General features: G+C 39.5%; 1 protein-coding gene across 6 annotated transcripts in view; it reads right to left on the bottom strand.

Moving 5' to 3' along the window:
• The window catches only part of LOC121895327 (plexin-A1-like), a 265,311-nt gene that overhangs the window by 26,650 nt on the left and 214,950 nt on the right, over nt 1-23,711 (bottom strand). For 5 of the 6 annotated variants that reach the window (XM_042408363.1, XM_042408362.1, XM_042408367.1 and 2 more), the window contains 5 exons: nt 22,594-22,687; nt 20,680-20,916; nt 15,118-15,261; nt 8,837-9,071; nt 3,386-3,534 (listed from right to left, as the gene is read on the bottom strand). In XM_042408363.1, the coding sequence (XP_042264297.1) occupies nt 3,386-3,534; nt 8,837-9,071; nt 15,118-15,261; nt 20,680-20,916; nt 22,594-22,687 (859 nt within the window). The remainder of the gene's footprint in view (nt 1-3,385; nt 3,535-8,836; nt 9,072-15,117; nt 15,262-20,679; nt 20,917-22,593; nt 22,688-23,711) is intronic. The other variant, XM_042408365.1, reaches the window with a different exon arrangement.

Below are 23,711 nucleotides of genomic sequence, written 5' to 3'. Positions count from 1 at the left end.
ACTCCTCATCAACAACACACTAAACCCCCCGAAGACGCCTCTCTGTCGCTCGCTTGCTCCGTCTTCCTCGCCGCTCTAATTCTCTCACTCGCACTTATTGTTGACTGTTTCACATCACTGGTCTTCTCCCATTTTAATTTCTCCTGCTCTTTGTCTTTGTGTGTCTGTCTCGCACATATGCGCACACAAACACACGTTATTTCCACCTATCTGTCCTACCTCTCTTTCTCTCTCTCTCTCTATCATCATCCTTTTGTACCGCTGTAACATCTATTCTTTCTCCCCTCCGATGTGCCATAATAAAGTGTCTGGGCCTCTCTCTAAAGTGCTAAATGAGATTCTTGGGCCTCCAGGGTGGATACTGAGTGTGCACTGTGTGTGTGTGTGTGTGTGTGTGTGTGTGTGTGTCTGTCTAAAAAGAGAGACTGCCAGCAAGAGAGAATGAGAGACAGATGGAGATGCATGTATATACAGAGTTTTTACCAAATTTCAAAGATAGAGTCAGGATGGGTTCATCCACATATCTGCAAAACTGCATATGTGTGTACATGTACTGCATGTGGTGCATGTGTGTGTGTGGGAGCATAGCTGGTGTGTAGTGTGGCTGTCTGGCTTGAGGAAGAGAGCAGTCACACACACAGCAATAAAGCTGGGGCGTTGGTTTACACAGGCCATTGGATTACACCCCTGGGGGAAATACAGAGGCAAGAGGAAGGAAGTCTGGACATAACTATAAAATACGGAAGAGCCCAAATACATCTACCTGACACCTCGAGATAAAAGGTGCACTGCTGCTTTTTGGAATTTGGATCAGGAGCCGTTTTACTAACAGTCTCATGTCTCTAGTAGAGATCTGGATCTGTTACACATGCTGCAACTTTAGCATATGTGCAGTATATGCTTACAGTGACTAGCATTAGCCAAAAAATCAAAAAGTTTTATGGAAGTGTGTTTTTGTAGTTCAACATGGCCGACAGAGTGGTGACTCGTCTCTATAGACATGATCTCGCTGATTGTGTCATGTCAAGTATCCCAGTTAAACTTTCATGCATATAAAATCAATATTTTAGGCTAATTTTGAAATCAGGATTTCTAGTATTTAAAACAAGCTGCTCATGAAAAATAAGGTGTAGAAAGTAGGCATCACTTTTTATTTCAATACATTTAAATCGACATTTCATATTTTATGCTGTTTCTCTCATTTTCAGATTGTGAACTTTAATTAGGCTACGAGTAAAAGCTGTAATGTTTCTGGCTTCACCTTTTGTTGCAAAGTAAAATATATACATATATAGTGACCATGGTTACAATAATCAACCACTTATATGGATCAAAAAGCTCGGGGCAGAATCATTCCTATACAAACGCTGTTTAAATAATTTAATTATAGTAATCAAGTAGTCCACTTACAGTTCATTTTGGATATTTTCATACATAATAACATATGGCAAAATTTTTTCAAACTATGGTAATTCTATTTTTTTTTTACTTTACTCCCATGACACATGTATGATATGTACTTAGTGGCTGCGGCACCATTATTGGCTCACAGTAACCCGTCTGCTTCTGGTTGGTTACCTGAGGCAGGTGCTGTGTCCACATTAAAATCATGACGGGAAAATGTAGTCTCCTTAAAGCTTATAGTGATCAATTTGACCCAGACAGGAGTGATCACTATAAGTGGTTTCCACTGTATATAACCTTTAAGTTTCTGTAATTTATAACTTTAGTTAGTTGTCAAAGTTGAAAGCTAAACCTAATTAGATTTGATTCAGATTCAATAAGCAGATTCAGTATTGGATGTCAGCCATCAAAACCCAACCCTAGTCCAGGGCACAGTTGATTCTTCACGAGTGTGTCTTCCAGTTGCACTTCATAATTACATAAATCAACAATATAGAATTCTGTATATGGGGGTCCAGAGAGAAAAAAAATAAAGAGCTGGTGAAAAAAGGTGGCTAAATGATAGCAATAACTAACCTGACAAACGACAATATGACCACAAATCAGGAATATTACCAGAAAAATATTAGTTGATCAAATTATTCTGATAACTATTTAATATGAGGTATACCATGAATTATTTTACAAGCTTTATGTAAGCATTTAAAAGTGGTAAACCAAGTGAAAAGGTGGTAAAAAAAGGAGTTTTTCCTCGGATTTTGCATTATGACTCGTTTTCTGTAAAAGGTTTAGCAGTCTCTGAAGACCACATTGGGCTTTTTTTAAATATCTAGGGGTAATTCTATTATGTTTATGTAACTAACCCTTCTAGCCAAAAATAAGAGAGGATGAATCACTGCGAATAAATCAAAAAAAAAAAAGCAAAAAATGGCAGCTATGAGACCACCCAGAGGACTTTTTTTTTTTCTAGGAATATAAATCTTCTTTCTGGATTAGAACGATTAAATGAAGCTGTAAAAGGTCAAATAAATTATTCCTTGATGCCAAAAAGTCAGCGCTCCAATCAAAGTCAATGGAGCAGCACTGGATTCTACATCTTAATGATACCGCTGATTACAAACTTGGCTCTCTGGTTTCTGGCTTTGGAGGAGAGTAGTTTATGTTGACATACTATTAATTCTACTTCTCTCGGTCTCAGCGGTAAAACATGTTTATAAATTGGGGTGCACTATCTCCACTCAGCTGTGCTGGCAAGGTGGTTGCATGTACTGGCTTAATTAATAACTTAACAGTGATGTATAATGCAAGTAACAATCCTAGTAACCCTGAATCTTGTTTCTCCCTCTCTTCTCTAATCCTCTCGCTATATTTCCCTTCTCCTTTCCTACAAACCTTTTTACATCTCTCAATCTTTATGTGTATCTTAGACAATGTTTCAATTTCAAGCAGTCCTCAATTTAAAACTCTACTTCCTTGCATCAGGAGAATGTGGTGAGCATCTGTCCAATGAGATCAGACTAATGATGATACTAAGGCTCTTGAAAAGTCATTTGGATTCATTGAGACAAACTGAATACATTAAGACAAAGTAGGTAAAATATAGACTATGTGATTAAGGTGAACCACGTCTGGAGCTCTTCTTGCTTCATATCTCAGACTTTTTGAGAGGCTTGTGTTTGATGAAACCTGTCATGGGATAATGGCTACAAAGGTATTAAGCAATAAAGCCAGAAGGACATTTTTATGCCATTAAATCCAACTTTGAGAATAGTTCCCTGAAATATTTCCCTTCATGTAACAACTTGCTGAAGTGAACTCCTACTGTGCATGCTTATTTGTAGTTAGTATAAGCAGCTACTGTGAGTTTCTACCTCATGTTAGTTTATTAGTACAGCAGCTTGATGTAGTTCTTGGTTCCATTGCAATTGGTTATTGATGGTTAGTTTGGTTCAGTTTGAAGTTTGGTTGGTGGTGTACTGACCCGTACCTCCATCTCCTTGAGCACAGGGTGGTCCTCAATGCCTGGGAACAGGACCCTCATTGCATAAGTCCGATAGTCCAGGAAGGGAATCCCAGCTCCATCCAGCTCCTGGGTCAACTCATGGATGTCTGTCTGAAGCTCGGCAAAGGCTACAGAGAAAAGAGGCAGCGGGACAAATAAGGTGGCAGGGTGAGAATAACCATGGTGATGGAGAATCAGTAGCAACAGCACAGCCATTTTGCATCATATTGAGTTATTGTGACTGCCTTGTATTTTAATCATGTGTTCAAATGTCATTTTTATAATTTGTCAGAAGCCCTGCTAGTAGAACCTTGACTATAATGCAGTTTATTTTTGACCAAATAGTCCCATTAACTACTCATGCCTAGTAATTAAGGTTCGGTCACATCAGCATTTAAAATGGCAAAATTCAGAGGAATCACAGTGATCAGTTGATTTGCATGCAGGGGCGAAGTGACTTCATTGAACTTTGAACTGTGCAAACTGTCTTGACATTGCTGTTCTTTGAGGGCACAAACAGTTGGAGAAAATAGAGAGAGCTATTGTACTTTATGGTGTTGTACCATCCACTTTTATTTAACCAAACTCTACCTGTGTATAAACTGCTCCACAAAAGAGATACTAATATTGATGCGAATCACTACCAGTGTTATAGTGTACCACTATTTTTGCAGTTTCAAAAGGTTGTATATGTTTTTTCCCCTTGTGTCCGAATTTGGAGTGACCAATTGTCTTACCATTGCAATCCTTGTCAATGTTAACTCCAAGGATCCAATCCCTCACTGGCTTCCCACTTGAAAAATGCACAACCAAGGGAGGTTAACCCCTGTTTTTTCTTTATATTGTCAGTGACATTTGGTACTGTTTAATCTGTGATACCACCTGGGCCATAGAAAGCACTTCCTTGCTTGCTTGGACTCGCTTTGATAAATTAGAAAGGGGCAGGTTGATGCTATCAATCCACACCATATCAATTTCATTACGCTATGAAAAACAGAGGTTGAAGGGTAACTCTGTAATTATGTGATGCTCCCACATTATACTAAATTCATGACAATGAAATGAACAGTGGATATTAAAACGACACACCAAAAAATGTTACAGTGAGGCGTCAGCATTGTAAACAGGACATATGGGTCAGATGAAGAGCCTGCCAGAGACAAAGAAGGGAGGCAATGCAGACAGACAGTGCAAACAGTGCATAATTTCAGGTAGCGTGTCTGTGTCTTATAAAAAGGGCTAGACTGTGAGGTTGGGAAATAAAGGTCAGAGATGATGAGGAAAGAGGCCCACAAAGGCAATAAATGAGAACTAAAACACAGACAGGAAAGAGGTGTGAGGGAATACAGGGACAGATATATATATTAACAGATAATAACAAATCCAAAATCAGAAATTCAGTTGCTTTTGGTAAAGGATGTGTTATGATGTGTGGTTGAAAAAAGGCATATCATTTTTCTACAATGTTGTGTCTAACTGAGAAACTTCAGACTACACATAAATCCTGAGATAATGCTTCCGCATTTCACTGAAGGATAGGGTTGCAAAATGTAGCAAAGTGATTTGTCTTTCTTGGTGTCTCAGAACTGACAAATTCAATCATTGCTTGTCCAAAAAAGACCCAAAACAATGAAGCAAAAAGGGAAAGCTAGCTTGGGGAGAGAAAGCCAGAACCAAGAGACAGAAAACAAAGTTCCTGGAAAGGAAAGTCAATTAATTGCATGAGTGGATAATTATTAAGAGAGCGACGGATGAGTTTTCATGCATAATTTCCCCCAGCTGTTATTGGACTGGTTGGTCCACAAGAGAGATGGAGAGGAGAGGAAGCAAAAGAGATAAAAGAAAAAAAAAAGGAGAAGGGATAGGAAAGGAAGATCTGGTGGCAAAAGAATTGAGGATAGTAAAGTAGAGAGGAAAAGAAATTCAGAGGACATGAGTGATAAGGGCTTAGAGGAAAAGAATGAAAGATCAGGAGGTAAAGGTCAGACCTAAGGAGAAGTGGAAAGTAGAGTGAAGAAGGAGGAGAAAGACAGAGGCAGAGGAGAGGCGGAATGGGAGATAAAGACAAAGAAGAGAGTACAGTCAAAGAGAGGAAGGGCTAGGGAGTAAAGGAAACTCAAATTAGAAATTGGTTTGTTTCCTTTTTCTCCACTCCATTATCTATTCCCCTTTTTCTGTCATCTTATCTCTGAACCCCTTTTCTGTCCATTAATCAGTCCCTCATTAATCGCTCAACAATGGTTGTGCCAGAGATGGCAAATATACTGCACACCCACAGAATATTCTTCTGTGATAGTCAGGCAGGATACCTCAAACATAGTTTAAGTCAAGAGTTTAATCACCATTTATTAACATTAAATTAACATTAAACTACAGGTAACAATTTCAATAATACAAGCGACTATATTATCATTGAACCACTTATCTCTAACTGATTAAAATAACTTTAAACTTTATTTAAAAATGGATGACACAGCCTTAAATACAACTTTTTTTTTGTGTGCTAAGTGGCCATCGTATAAGTATGAAAATGTACTAAGAAGTTTTGATACAGAGAAAAAAAAATTCCAGGTTCATCATTTACACTTTTTTTTTAACAATTTCCACTGAAGAATTCTCTGATATTTTAAAATGAGCAGATCACCTCCAACTTCATGTTCCAATGTGTTCAAACATGTGTTTCTAGCTGAAAGAAGTCTCTGTTCACTGTGATTTACAATAAAAGAGATCCTCTTACCGAGAGGAGAGCTCAGGATGTTTTACTTAATAGAACATGAGGAGAAAAAAAGGGAGAAACTTTTCAACAACTAACATCCCACAAATAATGAGATACATTAATACCCCTGTCTAAAATGAAAAACACACACACATACACACCTATGCTTCTACAAGTAAAATGATGTGCTCCAGTAAACCAAGAACACACAAAGGAGTCCAGAAATCCTAATCTACAGTATATTTTCATATAAATGAATGTCTCACTGTCACCTGATGTTGTAACATGATACTGATTCAAAATCTAGTTCATACGAGCTTTTACTTCAGCTGCTATAAACTGTGTCGGGTAGATTTTCCTGGGAAATTCCTCATGTGTTTCTGCTCTGAGAACAGAAAGTAAAGAGCACACACTAAACAAACTCTGGGAGAAACTCAGCAGTACAAAAATACCACAGCGATGAGCAGCCTGTGAAAGTTTCCTAGGAATCAAAGACCATTTTTGCACATAGGATCTCAAAAACATCTCTATTACCTCCCCTGAACTAAAAAGTGACACTTGCCAGTCAGATGTTGTCATTTCTAATGTGTAATTAATTATCCATGACTACTAATATGCCGGTTTGGATGATAGTCGGTGTTGATGTCTGCTCATGGATGACTGAACCAAACATCCCCTGTCTCATCCCCTCAAGACTCTTAAAGCGATGCCGACCTCACGCGCATACACCTCCTTTTTGCTATCACACACGCGGCGGACCGCCCCCTTCATCTGTTCCTCCACCCACACACACTTTCTTGTCCCTGAAGGCCAGCTGGGAGTGCAGCAGGCAGGGCGGGGCGCTTCGGGTGGGTGGGAATAAGGCCATGCTTCACTTCCTGGAAAACTGAATGCTTTTATATCTATTGACTCAAATACTGTCTCGTGGAGGAAAAGAGTCTGGCTTTTCTAGTTGTGTTTCTTGAAAAACAACATAATGTCAAAAATGGCAACTTCTTAAAGTGAGGTACTACAATGAGGGAAGAACACATTTGTGAAAATGTCAGCTCAGTCAGAAAATGATTGCCCTGAAACTGCAGCACTTTAACTGGAAAGCTGTCACAGTTTTTTGTTTGACAACTGATCCTCGGTGGCTAATAGAGCTGTGACTCTGTGTCATGAGTGCAGTGTAATCATATTACAACCTTGTACCATTACCATCGAGTGTAAACACATGGGCTGTTCTTACATCAGTCATCCGCACTCTGCTAAAACTCTGTTCTCACATAAGCTCTCTCTCGCTCCCTCTCAGCGTCTCGTTTCGAGTGTCTCTCTCTTGTTCTGTCTCTCTTTTAACTTTCACCTCTCACTGAACAATCTCCTTGTTACTTTCACCTCTCTCACTACCTACCCAGCACTCTGGATGCTGTTAACTTTTTTTTTTGCTGTTGTGTTTTCAGTCTGAGGCACAGATGGGTGACTGACATGTTAGACAGCACTTTCAAGCACCATCATCAAAACACCTAATGAAGGAATTTCTTTGGAAAAATGATGTCCGTCCCTTCAGTAGAGTTTTTGAGACTTAGTGAAATCTCCAGTTTGCCGAGGAGCAGTGAAGCTCTTCTGGCAGCTCATGGTGGAACGCCATCTGTGTGTCAGCGTGGCATACCTGTGAGTGACACATACTGTAGGTGGACACATCATGCTGTACATAAGGCACTGTGCCATTTGGTTTACCTGCTGACTGTATTCCTCTGATGATTATAGTAGAACTCGAACTATATTTGTTGTGAGTTATGTTTCTTCTTACTTTGTATGATTTTATATCAACCTGTATTTTGGTAAACATTTTTTTTTTTTAAATTTGCTATGACTCAGCTCTGCATTTGCCCCAGTAAACATAACCTGCAGAAAAACGGTTGTCAGTGATGACAGAAGCATCCAGTTATAATTGATTACATCTCTCTCTCTCTGTCTCCCTCTGCAGTTTCATTCACATTTCCAAGTACCTGTCTCTCTATCTCTATGTCATTCTTTGGGTAAAAATTGCCTTAAGTCTACAAGAATATCCTTGTGTATGGCAGTTGTGCAAATAATTAAGTCTGAGAATGCTATCTTAGCTCTTTTAAACAAAAATAAACAGCTACCCTGGCTCTGTCCAAAGTAACAACCTACCTGCACGTCTAAAGCTCACTAATTAACACGATATATTTCACTGGTCTTGTTGTCACCTTGAGGTTGCCAGGCAAATCACTGTGCCTGTCTTACATATTAACCTCCTCCTAAAAACTATAACTTGTTATTAGACTTCAGTTTTTATAAAGATTAAACAAACTAGATGTAACTTGTTAATTAGTGAGTGTTAGAGGCGCAGATAGTTGGACTTTGTTTACTTTGGACAGAGTCAGGCTAATTGTTACCCCGTGTTTTCAGTCTTTATGCTAAGCTGAGCTAATTAGCTGCTGGCTTCAGCTTCATATTTGCTGTACAGACAGGAGCAGTATTGACCTTCTCATTTAACTCTTGGCAAGAGAGCTAATAGGTGTATTTTCTCAAATGTCAAACTATAACTATAAACTATAACCTTACTTAGACTACAACTGTACATACAGTAGATAGAGTTTTTCAAAAACACCCATAAAATTAAGTTACTTTTTATCATTTCAAACGTTTCTATGTAAATATCTAATTTTCTGGGTCTTTTTTTCAAGTGCAGAAAGTTTAATTTGGAGTACCTTCTTTACACTCCAGGGCCACTCTGGACTCCAGGTTGTCCATCTGGAGCTGAAGACGTTTCAGGGTGCGGTCGGCGTCCCTCGACTTCCTCTTATAGGCTATCAGCACAGCGATGATGACTAATAGGAGCAAGCCGCCACCCCCTCCGATCCCGATGATGGCTGGAAGTGTCAGCAGGCTGTCTGAGTATATGTGGAGAGTGCCGGGGGAGTACTCGAACCCGCCAGCACGGATCTGAACACACACACACACACACACAAACAACAGATTTTTAATGATCAAGGGAGAAAATGAATACAGACGTTCCTGCAACTCCCCGCTTTATTTACACAGTTACACAGTCATTCACCAGAGAGCTGCTTAGTATAACCTCCCACCTCTGATCCCGGCCGCTGAGCAGCTGCAGTATGAGACCTGAAGGTTCAGTGCGTTGCTCAAAGGCAGCTGCACAGCAGTCGTTACAGGGGAGGAAATTGCTACTTATTTACTTTACCCGAGCACATTTTCCCAGCCAGTCTGGGGATTAGAACTACCGCCTTCCGGAGAGACGTAAAAACCCCGGGCAGCGGTCATTTCTCCAGCAGCAGATGGTTTGAGAATAAGATTAGGTGGTCTGAAGAGATCGAAAGTTGGTGGTCTGATGAAAGAGAAGTTGGTTGACCCAATTTCTACCTCAAGGATCGTTAAATTTTTATCTGCTCTGTACCTACTCTAAACAGGCCCATCTTTGACAGGATTATGCTGGGGAGGCTTACATCACCTTGACTGCTGTGAACATTTCTTGTCGGAAAAGGTTTTCGATTCATGCCTTCAGGGGAGCAGCTTCAGAGGGCTTTGATAATGAAGATCTCACAAGTTGACTCGCTCGGTCCTATTAATGACTTTTACCTCCTTCTACACTGTCTGCAGATATTTGGGTTTTAAGAAAGTCATTTATCGCTATCAACTTTAATAACATCATCGTGGTCAGAAAGCGAATGCTGTATAGGTGGACATGGTTAAAGCATTGCAGTAGAGGTAGGCAATGGTGAAGTCATACACACACACACATAGACACATAGGACACCCAGAACACACACACACAAATATACACCATACACATAGTCACAGTCAGTGTAAGTAATCAAACAAAGTAATCACCAGCATTTAAATCTCTCCCCAAGGAGCCATGGTAATTAAGGGAAGTCAAACACATGTAATGTTTTTTTTGTTTTTTTTTTCCTGACTAACCACATTTACATAACTGCAGTGTGTCTCGGAGAAAAAAAAAAAAGACACACACAGCACTGGAATCCATCAAATCAAGCCATCCACCAGGGGGGTTGATAACCGATTCAAATGAGGTGTGATTATGCCGTTTGAAGTTCTTGTGAGTGCACTTTCATGTTAGCATTATCAAAGTCTGATTAAAAAATAAAATAAAATAGAGATGCTGTTATATCAATATCAATGTAGTCAATACCTACAAATTAAATTTGCAATAGTAGAGACAATTAAACTTGTTTGTATAAGATTAAGCAGCCAATTAGCCGTATGGACATGATCAGGTTGCAAAGACGTTGGTTTGCTAAGGAGCTAAATGAACTTGTGCAAAGTATAGACAATTTCAAGAGATTAAAAGTCAATATGACGATATTAATGAAGTTTGAGATGTAGCCAATACAATATGTTGCCCTGCACTGATGTTGGGAATGGAGTAACTAGGGGTGTGCAGTTAGAAAGAACTCTGTAGCCTGCTCCTCATCTCTGCTAGCCCTAAGCTAGCAGCTCCAGGCTACATTAGCCACTACTAGCATAAACATACCCGACCTGTACAGTTGAGTCAATCAGGTCTGTTTGCATTGTGGGTAATGTAGGCACCAGGTATTGACATGAGGGAGAATGTACGGGATATAAAAGAGTTTGACGATGTTATAGGAGCGCAATATTAAATTGGAGTACTATTTCAAAATCGATTCATAAGTGGTACAAATGAGTTTATGTTTCACAGAAAATCCAACCTTTCTATAAAACTAGAGTATAACAGAGCACATTACTAGAGCAAATGAATACTGTATGTTGGCTGTGTCGGCATGGGATGGGATTTGGTGGCTATCAAAACACAACATTTCTCTCTTGACGTTTTGAAATTTAACTCAGTTCAGAGTGGAGTCCCATAAAACGAAAAGGGGTTTGACATGTTTCCACAAAGAGACACTTGATTTAAATATTAGTGAGAATTCAAATGTTCATACTGGGGAAATGGAAACAAATTTGTGGATGAGCCTAATGCATGTTGCCACTTCATGTGTTATGTTAAGGACTTGCTGTTTTTTTTATGATATACAGAGCTTGCCTGAGTCACCCAATCTGTGCTCACGTATTGAATACACAGGATTGCATTGAATGTGAAATGAATCACCAAAAAAAGAATGGTAAGTGGTTGCATTGTTACCCCTCGCTTCGCCAACTGGTATCTATTATCTAATTTGAGGTCGTCGGTATATCCGATACACTTAACCAGGGGGGGAATCATATCCTCAGATGACATGAATGCAGCAGAAGCATAACCAGTGTAAGTTGGTGACATATTTTCAAGGCATTTGTCTATTTTTATTCTCCTGACTGACTGAAGGACTGATTGAGGAACGTAAAAAGCTGAAGGCCAAAACAACAAACAAGTTTCTTCGAAAAACTCAAGGGAGGCACACAGCTGCCAACACACAGCTGAGCATCTAAAGGGACATGCGAACACCCATCGAACATTTCTTACTGTACACCCACACATGCTCGCAAAAACACACACACAAGCTCAGTGTGTCTGGACGCCCAATGGGGTCCCTTGTATGTAGGTCATTCTATATGGGGAATATTATTGTACTACAGCTGTGTCCTTTGATTCATTTCATTTATTTAATGTTTATTTGTTAGGGACATATACAGTATCCATATAGAAATGCACAGCAATTATCCAATGCAATGGATCACAGCATTTATAGCTACTGCTAATTTCCAAAGACTGTCTAGAAGGGCCTTTAAAATAACAAACATTCTTCATCTCATCCCTCTCTGCAGCACTCCACAGCACGCACGCAAAGACAAAGTTGTGCACATAAACACAAACATATGAGCACTCACATGTCCACACATACACGAGAAAACAAGCCACAAATACACACTAACGCTGCATGTAGTAACACACACAGACAGCAGAAGAGATAGGAACAGACAGCTCTATTTTTTCTTCGGCTATTGTCAGACGAAGGACTAACTCCACCACCCCCGCCAACACATCACATTGCTTCGATATTCAACATGACATTTTGTTCAAAAAAAAAAACAGAAATGGGGGGTAAAAAAAAAAGAAAAAAAAAAAAAAAAAATCAAGAGCGTTCCACCTTGGAGCTGGCTGGTTCTGTTGAGAGCTATCATATTGAATTACATGGATGTGCTGTCAGTGGCTTTCTAGGTATATTGGCTGTAGCTAGCGGGAGTAAATGTCATAAAGATATAGTGAAATGACTGTGAAAGGACATTGGTGATAAGTTTAAAAGGGGGGGGGGGGGGGGGGGGGTTGAGTGGGTGTACTGACGGGATATTCAGACAAACATCCAAATATATTCCGTGTGAGTGCTGCGTCGCCTGGCTGAGGTTTGACCTTCCTCAATACAGATGCTCCAGGAGCTGCGCAGTGATTTTGAAAGTCTGCTCCAGTCAGAGTGAATCAGGGATTTCAGTCTGCAGTCTGTTGACAGCTCAACATTTTGGACAAGTACAAGCTGAACGGTTGCTGCGGGATGCACTTCTGAGCTTGTTCTTTGACTTCCTGCACTTTGCTGTATCGAAATGTCAGAAAATATGATACCAAAGTAATGAAAATGACATCGACAGCATTCACACCGCGGTCAGTAAAGTAAAACTAGTTGCAGTTTGTGACACAGCGTGTAGCGAAACTCCAGTGTAACTCCATGATGATGATGTGGCAATGACTTTCAAAACGCTGGGATTTGCTGAGAGTTGGACAAAATTTGCACATCAGAAAGGTTTATACAGTGAACAAGGTTCCTGGATTAGAGCTTAGGGACGAGCTTAGCGTGTGCATATCAGTGGCATCCTGGAGAAACAATTCTATTCTTAATACCACCTTTTATGTTTCTGCATAACTCTAGTACAAAGCTCCGCTGTTGACAGTGCTTTGTCATGGACATAAACTGTAGCAAGAGTGGGTACTCGGGCACTTTTCTTATCTCTTACTAAATATGTCAGACATAATTTAGCTCTATTTGCCCACAGTCCATTCTAGTTAATCTTCAAGTCTTATGAATAAACTGTTCTGAAATGGTAGGGCCAAGGCCTATAATTAGCCTGCTGTTAGTTGTGAGAAGTAGGTATAAACCTAATGCTTCAACATTTTATTTGCCATGTAAGCAAAGGCAAAATGGCAGGTTTATGACCGAGAAAGAACAACTGCGTTTGCCTCCACTCCTGACGCACAGTTACATAATCTACAATCTACAATGCAGGCCACATATTCACGATTTACTTCCAAGGGTTCTTTTTATTTATACAAGCGTTGTTTACTTCTTCCAATTACTCTTTCTTTATGTTTATCTCTCGTTCTAAGGAATCCTGCAACCTGCTTTATCTGGTGTGGATGGCATGGTTCGTATTGGCATGTTGAACGGGAGTCTCAGAACATGACGAATGTAACATAATTTGGGGTATAATGCTGAGTTAAGTGTGGATGCAGGAACAGATGAGTATGGAGCAGTAGGGATGAGTGTAGCTTGGATTGGAGTTGAGCGTGGGAGGAGGATTGGCTTAAGGATTTACTGAAGGTTAGGTACATTATATTCTGTGTACTAAATGTCTACACCATCAAGGTAAAGTGAAGCTAATAAAAATACATGACAAATGGAGACAGCGCAGAGGGACTTGAAAACCTCTCAATTCCAAAACCAGCAGCACCTGCAGCAGAGAACTGCTGATGCCTGCACAGCTGTTGATGTGGATATGCTTCAATGGCTAGAAAGAAACACGCTTTTCCATCTGCACACATGTCTGAAGGTTCATTCAAAAGGACACATCAGACACCTCAGCCCTAATGGATTAAACTCAACATTAATAGCGCAGCAAGGGTGCAAAGTCTGCAAATCTGTTCTTTGTATTTTGAATGTACGGTCATAAATGTATCAGAGTTCTGGTTCCTGTGAAAAAAAATCTTCCACTGTCTGATTTTCAGCTACAGGCTAGCTGAAGGCCAGTGAAGATCAACATGTTAATTAAGCGTTACATATTTAACAGCAGCCTTGGTATGCAAGCTCAATGGAGCATATCCTGAATCTGTCGGAGAAAATTGTTTAGCGAAGACACAAAGGTTTATTCACATAACTCAACAACAAGGTTAGAGTGACATTATGGGCTGAGATTGTCAGACTAGAACGTTTTCATATTCATAAACACGAATAACTGGGTCAGTGTGGATAGACCAAGTTGATAGATTTTTTTTTTTGTCATTTTATAAATTGCTTTTAGAATATATCCTGCAAAGTGAAAACTGACCCAGTAATTTAATGAATAAGAAAGAAAAGAAAATTATATTAAGAAAGAAGTCGCCCATGAAGGTCTCAGCCAGTAACATCCTATTTTTCAAATAATCAATTCAATGTATGCTGGGGTAAAAAATAGGACAGCAAAGTGCTCAATTTTAGTGAGTCAAAGAGGCTGTTTAGTGGGGGTTTAAAATGTATTTTGGTGATCTGAACACAAGTGGACAGCCAAGACACGTCGCATTTCACACCTGTGTCTATCATGTGTCTCCAATGTGTCCACTTGTGTTCAGATTTCGTTACTGCCTACGTCACTTCTGCTAGAACGTCAAAGGGCCCCGCGCACAGTTAGTACGACAGTCTGTCGCCAGACTAGCTTAGAAAACAAAAATGTTTCAAGGACTAATATACATGTACGAGCTATTCAAACTGTTGAGATTAGCAGGACAAAGTCATCTGGCGTTGGTGTGCTGTCACCAATACAACCACCACGTCCTCCACTGATGACATGTTTTCCTGTTATGTCCTTGTCAGGGATGCATAAGCGTTTACACTACAAATGATATGTGGTCAAATGCATCCCAGACCACCTTGGTAAGTGGTTTAGTGGTTTGAGTGATTGGATCACAATGAGTCTTAAGTGGTTTACACTTGTATTTAGTGCTGTCCACTTGTGATCCGACCACCCAAGACACATTTTAAAAACCAAGTGTAATCAGGGTCAAGGTCACAACAGGTCCAAGTGAACTGACCGTGACTTTGTGCTGTCCGGTGAGATTGGGCCATTCACACAGCAGCTGGCTCTCAGACAGGGTGAGGACGCAGGGAGTTTCTCCAATCAGCACCGTGTAGTTCAGGCGACTGTTACCCGGAGCAGCTGGGATCAGGTTACGACCCTAAACACAGACAGAGAGAAATGTGTTCAGCTCATTCATGCATACTTTATTTTCATACAGACATTTGTAATGACATGACCATATTGTAGGAAAGATTGTTACAAATATTTGATTTAATTATAAAGTGAGTGAGATACAACCTTTCACGTCAAATGACATTCAACTGTAACCTTCTCACTGTTTGACAATGAACTTGTTCAATATTACTGAAATAATTTTCCTCTCATGAGATGATTATTTGATGAAAATCATACTTGTTACTGTAAATGAACAGAGACAAATGAGTCACTGACAGTAAAATTGCTCATTTAAAAACCTCTGTGTTATATTGTAATATATTATATACAGTATATGTTATACATTTTTTATATTTTTTTGTGTTAAAAAAACTGAAAGTACCAAAACCAACAAACCCAAGCCGTTTCATTCCTAATGAAGACATAAATCTTTAAAAATAGGTCACAACATATAGTTTTAATTTTTCTAAAGGCTCAGTAATTTCCTATAACAACTGGGCGATGTAGATTTTAGCAAATGTCACTCAAACAGGAATAAACAGTGAACATTTAGCAGAACCTGTATATGTATGTGTGAGATCAAGAATACAATAAAACTACAGATAATTGTGGTCTTTACATGGGATATGTTGACAGTACAAAAATGTAGAATATCACTAGATTTATCCCTTAAAGGCCCTGAAAACCTATTTTCTTAATTAGCATCATAGTATGAGCAAAAGGGTCTTCCATAAACAGATCTTTGTTTGACGAAGGTAGAACAGCTTCGGTTGCGTGTGTATTTGTGTTTTTGCTTTTCTTTCTAATGAAAGGGGGCGTGGCTCAGTTGGAAAAAGATACACATTTCCATGCACGAATGAGGATTGAGCAATATTTGAATTAAAATGTGAGGATGGTTGTTGGGTTGTTTGCTTATGTGCTCAGGCCACAGTCAAATATGATCAAACCACATCCACACAGTCCTGATGAAGCAGATTATCTGAGACTGATCAAACTCTAACTTTGATGGATGGTTATTTAGTTTACTATTATTGAGTACTATTTCAGAAACCAGGTTTTAAGAGGCTTTAATAAAAACATTGTTTTATTTGCAAGTACCAATCATTTGCTTGGAAGTGTAGAATTGCTGAAACACTTTTTTAAAAACAGAATTCATCATTTGATTTTGGTTTACTGGAAAAAAAAACTGTTTTCTAAGACTGAAAATTCCAATTTAGTATTCTGTTTTGACATAATTTCCGATAAACCAAGCCAAAAACTGTAATTTAAAAATAAGAGAGGAAGATGAAGAGGAGAGAGAGGAAGACAGAAAAAGTGTACTCGTTTAGTATATACTACATAGAAGCTCCAGGCACACAAAGTCTCCCACCCACACAGACCAAAACTGTTTTGTCTTCTGTCCACTAAACTGAACACCACACATAAAAGTCTGCACAGGAGGCGTGTAAATTCTAACATTTGTCAATTTCAGTTCCAGTTTTTCATTTCAATATCAAGTCCACTAGTAGTTTGAATTTGCCAAGCCATGTCTGTGATGGAAGGGGGGCAGTTAGTGGTGTGAGAAGAGGGAACTCAAGTAACACCGAGAAAACAAAACGCAACGGGGGGAAAAGATGAATATAAAGAAAACAAGACAGATAGAAAACGTGGCAAGAAAACATCAGGAGAGCAGACGTGAGAACTGGATAGAAGACAGAAAACATTATGAAGGAGGGTAGGACAGGATGAAAGGAATATACTCTAAAGTGAGAAAGAGAGAGGGCATGAGCAGACAATAGAGCTAGTGACCGAGCAAGATAGACAGAAAAAGGGAGATAGAGAGGAGATAGCTGCCGTGTCTCCCGCTGGCTTAGCAGTGGGATGCAGAGGCAGACTCCGTTTTCCAATCCCATCGTCTCTGCAGGCCGCCACCCAGCCCCACTCCGCAATCCTGTAAACATGCATCCCATTCCATCTCGCGCACACACACACACACACATACACACACACACACACACGCTGAGTTCAAGCCACGCATGCACTCGAGTTGCTGCCGCACACAGAGCTGTTGCCACACATACACACAACAGTCAAGAAGCATCATGTGGGGATACGCTCTTAAAAACACACAAGCACACACAGGAAAACACTCATGAAACACCGAGACCAGATAAATGTTTTCATTTTTCTCCCGCGAACACACCTCAGTAAAAACACACCCGACACTTCAGATGAGAAATTAATTGCGTGGCGAGCTCAGTGCACGCATCTTGGAGAAATTCTACCCCCACATCCCAAGCCGCCAAACTGCATTTTTGTCCGTCTCATCAGCGCTTCCAACGGGTAGGCAGTTCCACCAACAAGCCAAGCAGGAGATTTGGCAATTACTGAGAAGCTCTTTGCTAATAAATTATCATTTAAGAAATAAATTACGACGGTTACGCTGCTTTCAATCTCTTCATGGGAATAAACAGTGTCTCACACTCACTGTGATAACATAAGAGATAGTCGGGGTGAATTCTAGCAAGAAGACGAAGAGGAGTGAACAGTGTAAATGTGATCTAAAATCTAAATCTAATATAAAATAAAATGTTATATTTCCCTTACATTGTGTAAAATGCACACACACATGTAAAATTATGGTAAATATGTTTTACACATTTACCATACACATTACACATTACACATTATTTCAAACCCCACTGTTCAGACCTTATAGTGTGAGCAGTTATAAGTAGAAATGATTGATATGTGCACTGGAGACATTTTATTTTTACCCCCTTAAGTTATTTCCAGTCACTGATCTGCTGGTTATTTCAGTTAATTTCGCATTAGTAACAGCACATACAAATTCCCTCAGAAACAGCCACTTTAATTCCTCTCCAATCACTCTTTGACTAAATATTTCAGGTGAGCTCCGCAAGATAACACAATGACACATACACACGACTCACAAATTGCCAATTAATTTCATATACTTATGTCCAATCACTGTTAATGAAAATGAAAACCAATATAATCCAAAGCTCTTGGACCGTGGGCCTGTGTGCGTCCACACTACCCTTCCAGCACTAGAAATTAATTACACAACTTGAAAGGAGTGTTATTTAAGAGGGCTCGAGGCTGCAGAGAAGGACGGCAGTCAAAGAAGTTACTGTTAGTTACTGAAGGACAGAAATTGGCCTTGGAAGGTGTGGACGTTTGCTTTCAGCTTTCAATTATGAATTTTTTTTTTTTCTTCTCCTCTGAGAGACCTTGTAAACACATTTGAGAGCTTTTTTTTTCTTTATTGTGTGAACAAAAAATGCAGGTGAGTGTATGTTTGTGTGCATGTGTGTAGGCTTTTGTCATTATTAATACAAGAAAGGTTCAATATGTTTGTGTCTCCTGTAGTGGAAAAACCTTGGGAGAAAAACATCTATCTCTCTATCTCTGCCTCTACCCAAGACCTAAGCTCAAACTTAATATTTAAAAAGAAAGTACAAGTGTATTCACACATTCTGTGTGACACAATTGAATGTAAACACAGTTTTTTTGTGTAACAATCAATATTTTGTTAAAAAAGACTGGCAACCTTTAGTATCCATTATAGTGTCGGCTAAATCAGCCTTTAGTTCTGTTTACACTAAAATCTTCTGTTCCATAAACCAACTGACCGTCCGATTAACTCCTTCCCCAAACAGTAATTGTCCAATCATAACTTAACATCCATGGCAAGTATGTTAAACTTTGGATTTCCTAACATGCTGAAGCAGTGTGCATGAGGCTGTAGTGAGAGCGATACTCAACATTTAAAGGCTTTGGAAGGCTGTATCTCTTTTTTCTTAGCTTTTGCAAAGCCAAAAGCACAAGAGCAGAAGTGTAAGGAATGGATTACACTGTGTGTTTATCTGCACTAACGTAAGATGAAAATGTTAGCATTACTGGATAAATAGTTTACTGTTCACAAAAGTAACAGAGCATTTCTTCAAGGAGCACATCATTTGAATTATACTACATTGTGGGGTTACAGGTTGCATTAAAAATGTTCACAACTAACACATCCACTGTGTGGTTTTTCTCCACTGTGTGGGAGTTGGTCCTGGATGCTATCATAATTTAGGGTAACGTAAGCAGCTCTGTCTTGCTCTTTATTAGATTTCAGAGGGTGTACACTCCAGCAGTCCTAGCCAATGTTGCCTAAGACAGAGTAACGTTTGCCAACACATTATTAAGTTGTCATCCTAAAAATCTTTTCTCATATAATGTGAAAACATACTTTACTGGAAATTATGAACAAGTATGTAAGATAAGCAGCTGAACAAGGTTATATTAGAATGAAATGATCCCACGATGTCATGTGTGAAGCCATCGAGTGCTTTTTAATACCATTTCAAAGAGTTCTCATTTTGAAATCAGCTGGAAACATTAAAAAGTTAGAGGAGACAGCAATTTCACTGTAATTGATGTGGGCCAAAATCCACAGTCCTCCTTCTGTGCAAAAATGTGTTTCAAAGTTTATCTGAGGCTTATATAAAGCTTCCATCGTCCAAATGAGTCAAATCAAATAGATATCTTCAACGTTAGTCTTTTTAGTGCCAAAGTCCCTCTTTTTATTACTATACTTCCACTAACTGCAGCTCAACAGGGAAACACTGTCTGAGGAAACACAAAGAGGGAATTTGATGCTAAAAAGACTGTAAATGTAGCAGATATGCACTTGATATGATTAACTCAGACTGCTGAAGCCTCATATAAGCTTCAGATTAACTTTTAAATGCAGACTTGAAAAACTGTGAACCTATGCTTTAATTAGCTACCAAGCTAAAGCAGATCAAATCTGCTAGCGACAGATTTTCATTTCAGGCGGCAAAATCGATGGTTGCTGGTTAGAAATGAGAAAGTCTGCGTTTGTCTGTCTCTGTTTGAAATCAAGGACCCATTGTTTCAAAAACTAATAAGAATTTTACATGGTAAATCTGCCTCATCATGGGGAACTCCATATGTGTGTAGTGAGAGCAGAGAGCTTGATAGGCATAGCAGCAGTAACAGTTTCTTTTCTTCCCAATTCATGCACTTTTATCATTTCAAGATGAGTGGAAGGCTACATAAGTAACTGTTTATCCAGATTATTTTCTAACACCAAATAAATGTGACAGTTTCAATTCTGTGTAGGTGTCAATAGCCTTATTCCCACTGCACAAGCTGTCTAAAGGCGGTAGATATATGCACTCCCATCTCTTCATCTTCACAGCTGCATTGTAGAACAACTCCCTGACAAGTTAAAAAAAAGTGTTTACATAGCTCCCTAGATAAGCAATGTTGCTAGCCAATGCTGTCTGCAAGGTAGAAATGTCAGATCAGAGAGTTGACGAATAAATATAAAATGAAATATACAAGCAGGTAGAGAAAACCCTCCAAAAACAACAATTACGTTACTGACCTTGAGTATCAGTGGCGATGTGGGTTTGAGCTCCAGTATCCCAGAAGAACTCAGAGGTTCAAACACGGGGTCAGGGTAGTAGCTGAAAGTCTCGTTGACCACCACCAGAGCATTCACATTGTCCATGTAAAACCCGATCTCATCCGGGCCGGTGCCGGTCTCTGAAAAACCCAGTTCTGAATCCGCCACTGATGGAGCCAGGCACACCATGACCGAGTTGTTATACACTGTACAGTTCTGAAAACGAGAGAGAGGGGAAACAAGAAGTCTATGCTGTACGTTTCCTGTCATTGGGAAAATCTATCATATAATAATCTTAAGGTGAGCTATTATAGATGAGTAGTAAAAAACAGAAACCTTCAGCCTTCTTAGAATTAAACTTTTTACACTGAATGTGGACACAAATGTAAGTATTTTATTATAATCTACAGTTCTTTTTACAAGAGAATAGCATGTATAAAACAGACACATTGTCTCCTTTAGAAATACTGAATACAAATCTACAGGCGATAATTTTCTTTTAAAAGGGATCTGTTGGGTATAATAATCCAGCCTTTTTGTAAGTCAATGCCCTGTGAAAGTGTGATGCTGTTATACCTATTGGAAATGTAAATTGGTTGCAAATTTATGATCAACTGTTAATAATGGGCAATGTGCTGTGTGCCTTTGCTTGTACCTCAGAATATTTTACATCATTGCTTTGGAGAATACATGAATACAAGATGTCATGGCCATCTTTACATTAATTTACAGGACTGCTTGGTGGACCATATCAGTGTTTTCCCATGTTTTAGACCATTCACTACAAATGTATTTTACATATATTTTTGCATACAGAAAAGAAGCATATTACCAACTGTTTTGTCGATTACAAGTACAACTGTATGTATATAAATAAGAAGAGTGAATGAAAAATATTACTTCATCTAACCTATGCCCGACCTGTGGCATTTTTAAATTAAAAACCTGTTATTTGTCTTGCTAACATAGTGCTATTCAGCCATCAAGTCTTAGAAGTTGGAGCATCCCACCAGACCATGAACACATCACAGAGTTCTGTCTGAAGGGTGAGAAAAAAATGTATTGAACAAGGTAAAGCACTTGGAGAATGGCTGCCAGTAAAGTATTTAAAAGTAAAACATCAGGATGGTCCTTTAAGTGCAGAGTGGCACTTTGATAAAGGGCTGTGTAGGATGCATCATGTAGGCTGTTTGCTTCAATAAACGGTGGCTTTATCTGTAAGTTGAAGTGCCTTAGTATTGTTTGAAGTTCAGTTCTCAACCTTAGCAACTAAAGAGCTCCAATTCACAGTGACAATCAAAAAAGTACTCTTTGAACGTTATCTGTGGAATTGATCGAACTCCTCAACTCTTCAAATGGGACTTTTTGGTTTTGTATTCGATTGTTTTTTGGGGTTTTCTTTCTTTCTATTTTATTCCCAGAAAAACATTCTCTGTCACTCTCTCACTCTATCACACACACACACACACACAGAGAGTCTTTCCCATGTTGTCTCTTTCTTTTTGTGACACAAACACTCATGTGGCGCAGTGACATTTGAAAAGTTACGTGGCCTGAGGTAGAGTTAGATGTCTGAAGCTGTAGCTGTAGAAAGAAGAGACGTGAGGAGAGCAATACACAGAGACAGACTGTCTGCCACCTTCAGCAGAAGTAGCTGCCTGTGAGTGTGTGTGTGTGTGTGTGTTCAACAGTTTGTATTTGTCAGCTAATGTATGTAAATCTGAATAATGTATATTGTATATTATCTATGCTAGGGTGTGTGAATTTATATTTGTGTATATGAGCTTGTGTATGCTTGTGTGTGTGTCTGCGCTGTCTGCCTGTGAATGTGAGCCTGTTCATAAGTCTGTGCACATGCATTTGTGAGTGTGTGTCAGTCACATCAATACTCACGTGAAATGATTCTGCCTGTCCATACTTGGCCCTGATCTTTGGTTCTCGGATGGTTGCGAGGTTGGTCCCGCTCACTGTCAGCAGAGTCCCCCCACTGTAAGGAGACAGAAGAAGAGAGTAGGAGAAGAACAATAAATACACAGTAGGTAGGGAACACCGTCTCCAGGGCAAATCTTTGCCTAATTCAGTGGCATGTTTGATTGGTAGTAACCGACTTCTAAAAATGTACTTGCAAAATTAACATTTCTACAGCGTGCATCTGTATACAGTGTGTAGATCAGCAATCTAGCTCAGCACTCCGTTTGTGCAGCTATTATTAAAAAGGTTAGAAAAAAAAAGGAAAAAAAAAAAAGTTTGACGCCAAGTGTATAATGGAGTGCCTTGAGCTTAGGGATGAACCCTACGGACACAAGGGAGCATATGTGTGAGTGGAAGTGAAAGAGAAAAAGGAGAAAGACAGCGTGAGAGGCAGAGTGAGAAATTGAGTGAAGGTGAAAGATCTACAGAGATAATGTACATATGGTATTGGTCCGAATATAAGATGGGTTTTTTTTCCTGGAAATACATCTGAAAAAAGTGGGGTGGTCTTATATGCGGGGTATAGACTTTTAAATGTCAATATACATTCACAACAACAGATGGTGCCAAAAATCTGTAAAACAAGTGCTCCCCTCCTGACTGAGGCGAGCCACCGTCCCTCACAACTAGCCGATAGTGCCAGGGGGCCTGAAAGATGGAGCGACACAATGATCGTCTCAAACAAAGTGGCTCAAAAGTAGGCCAAGTAAACCAACGACTGAGTAACAATAACGTAAAGTGAGTGTTGTCGTCAACTTGACTTCTTCATTGTCTGTCCTCTGCTCAGCTGAGCTCCATGTGTGTGTTGAGGGGCAGCCCTGCCCGTGGAGGAGAGGAGAGAAACTCAGCGCCACTATAAATTACAATAAAACGCAGTAGAGAGTCTCACACTGAGCTGAAATGAAACGAGTGCACATAAATTAGGTAAATAACATAAATAAACATCGTCTCTACTGCGTTGTGCTGTCATTTATGGTCGCACTGAGTCTCTCTCCTCTCCTCTGTTTCAGTGTGGGCGGGGCTGAGCGCTCTGTGTGTGT

Source organism: Thunnus maccoyii, chromosome 4 (assembly GCF_910596095.1).
Source record: "Thunnus maccoyii chromosome 4, fThuMac1.1, whole genome shotgun sequence".
NCBI classification, from domain to species: Eukaryota; Metazoa; Chordata; class Actinopteri; order Scombriformes; family Scombridae; genus Thunnus; species Thunnus maccoyii.
This window is presented reverse-complemented; position numbering and strand designations above follow the sequence as displayed.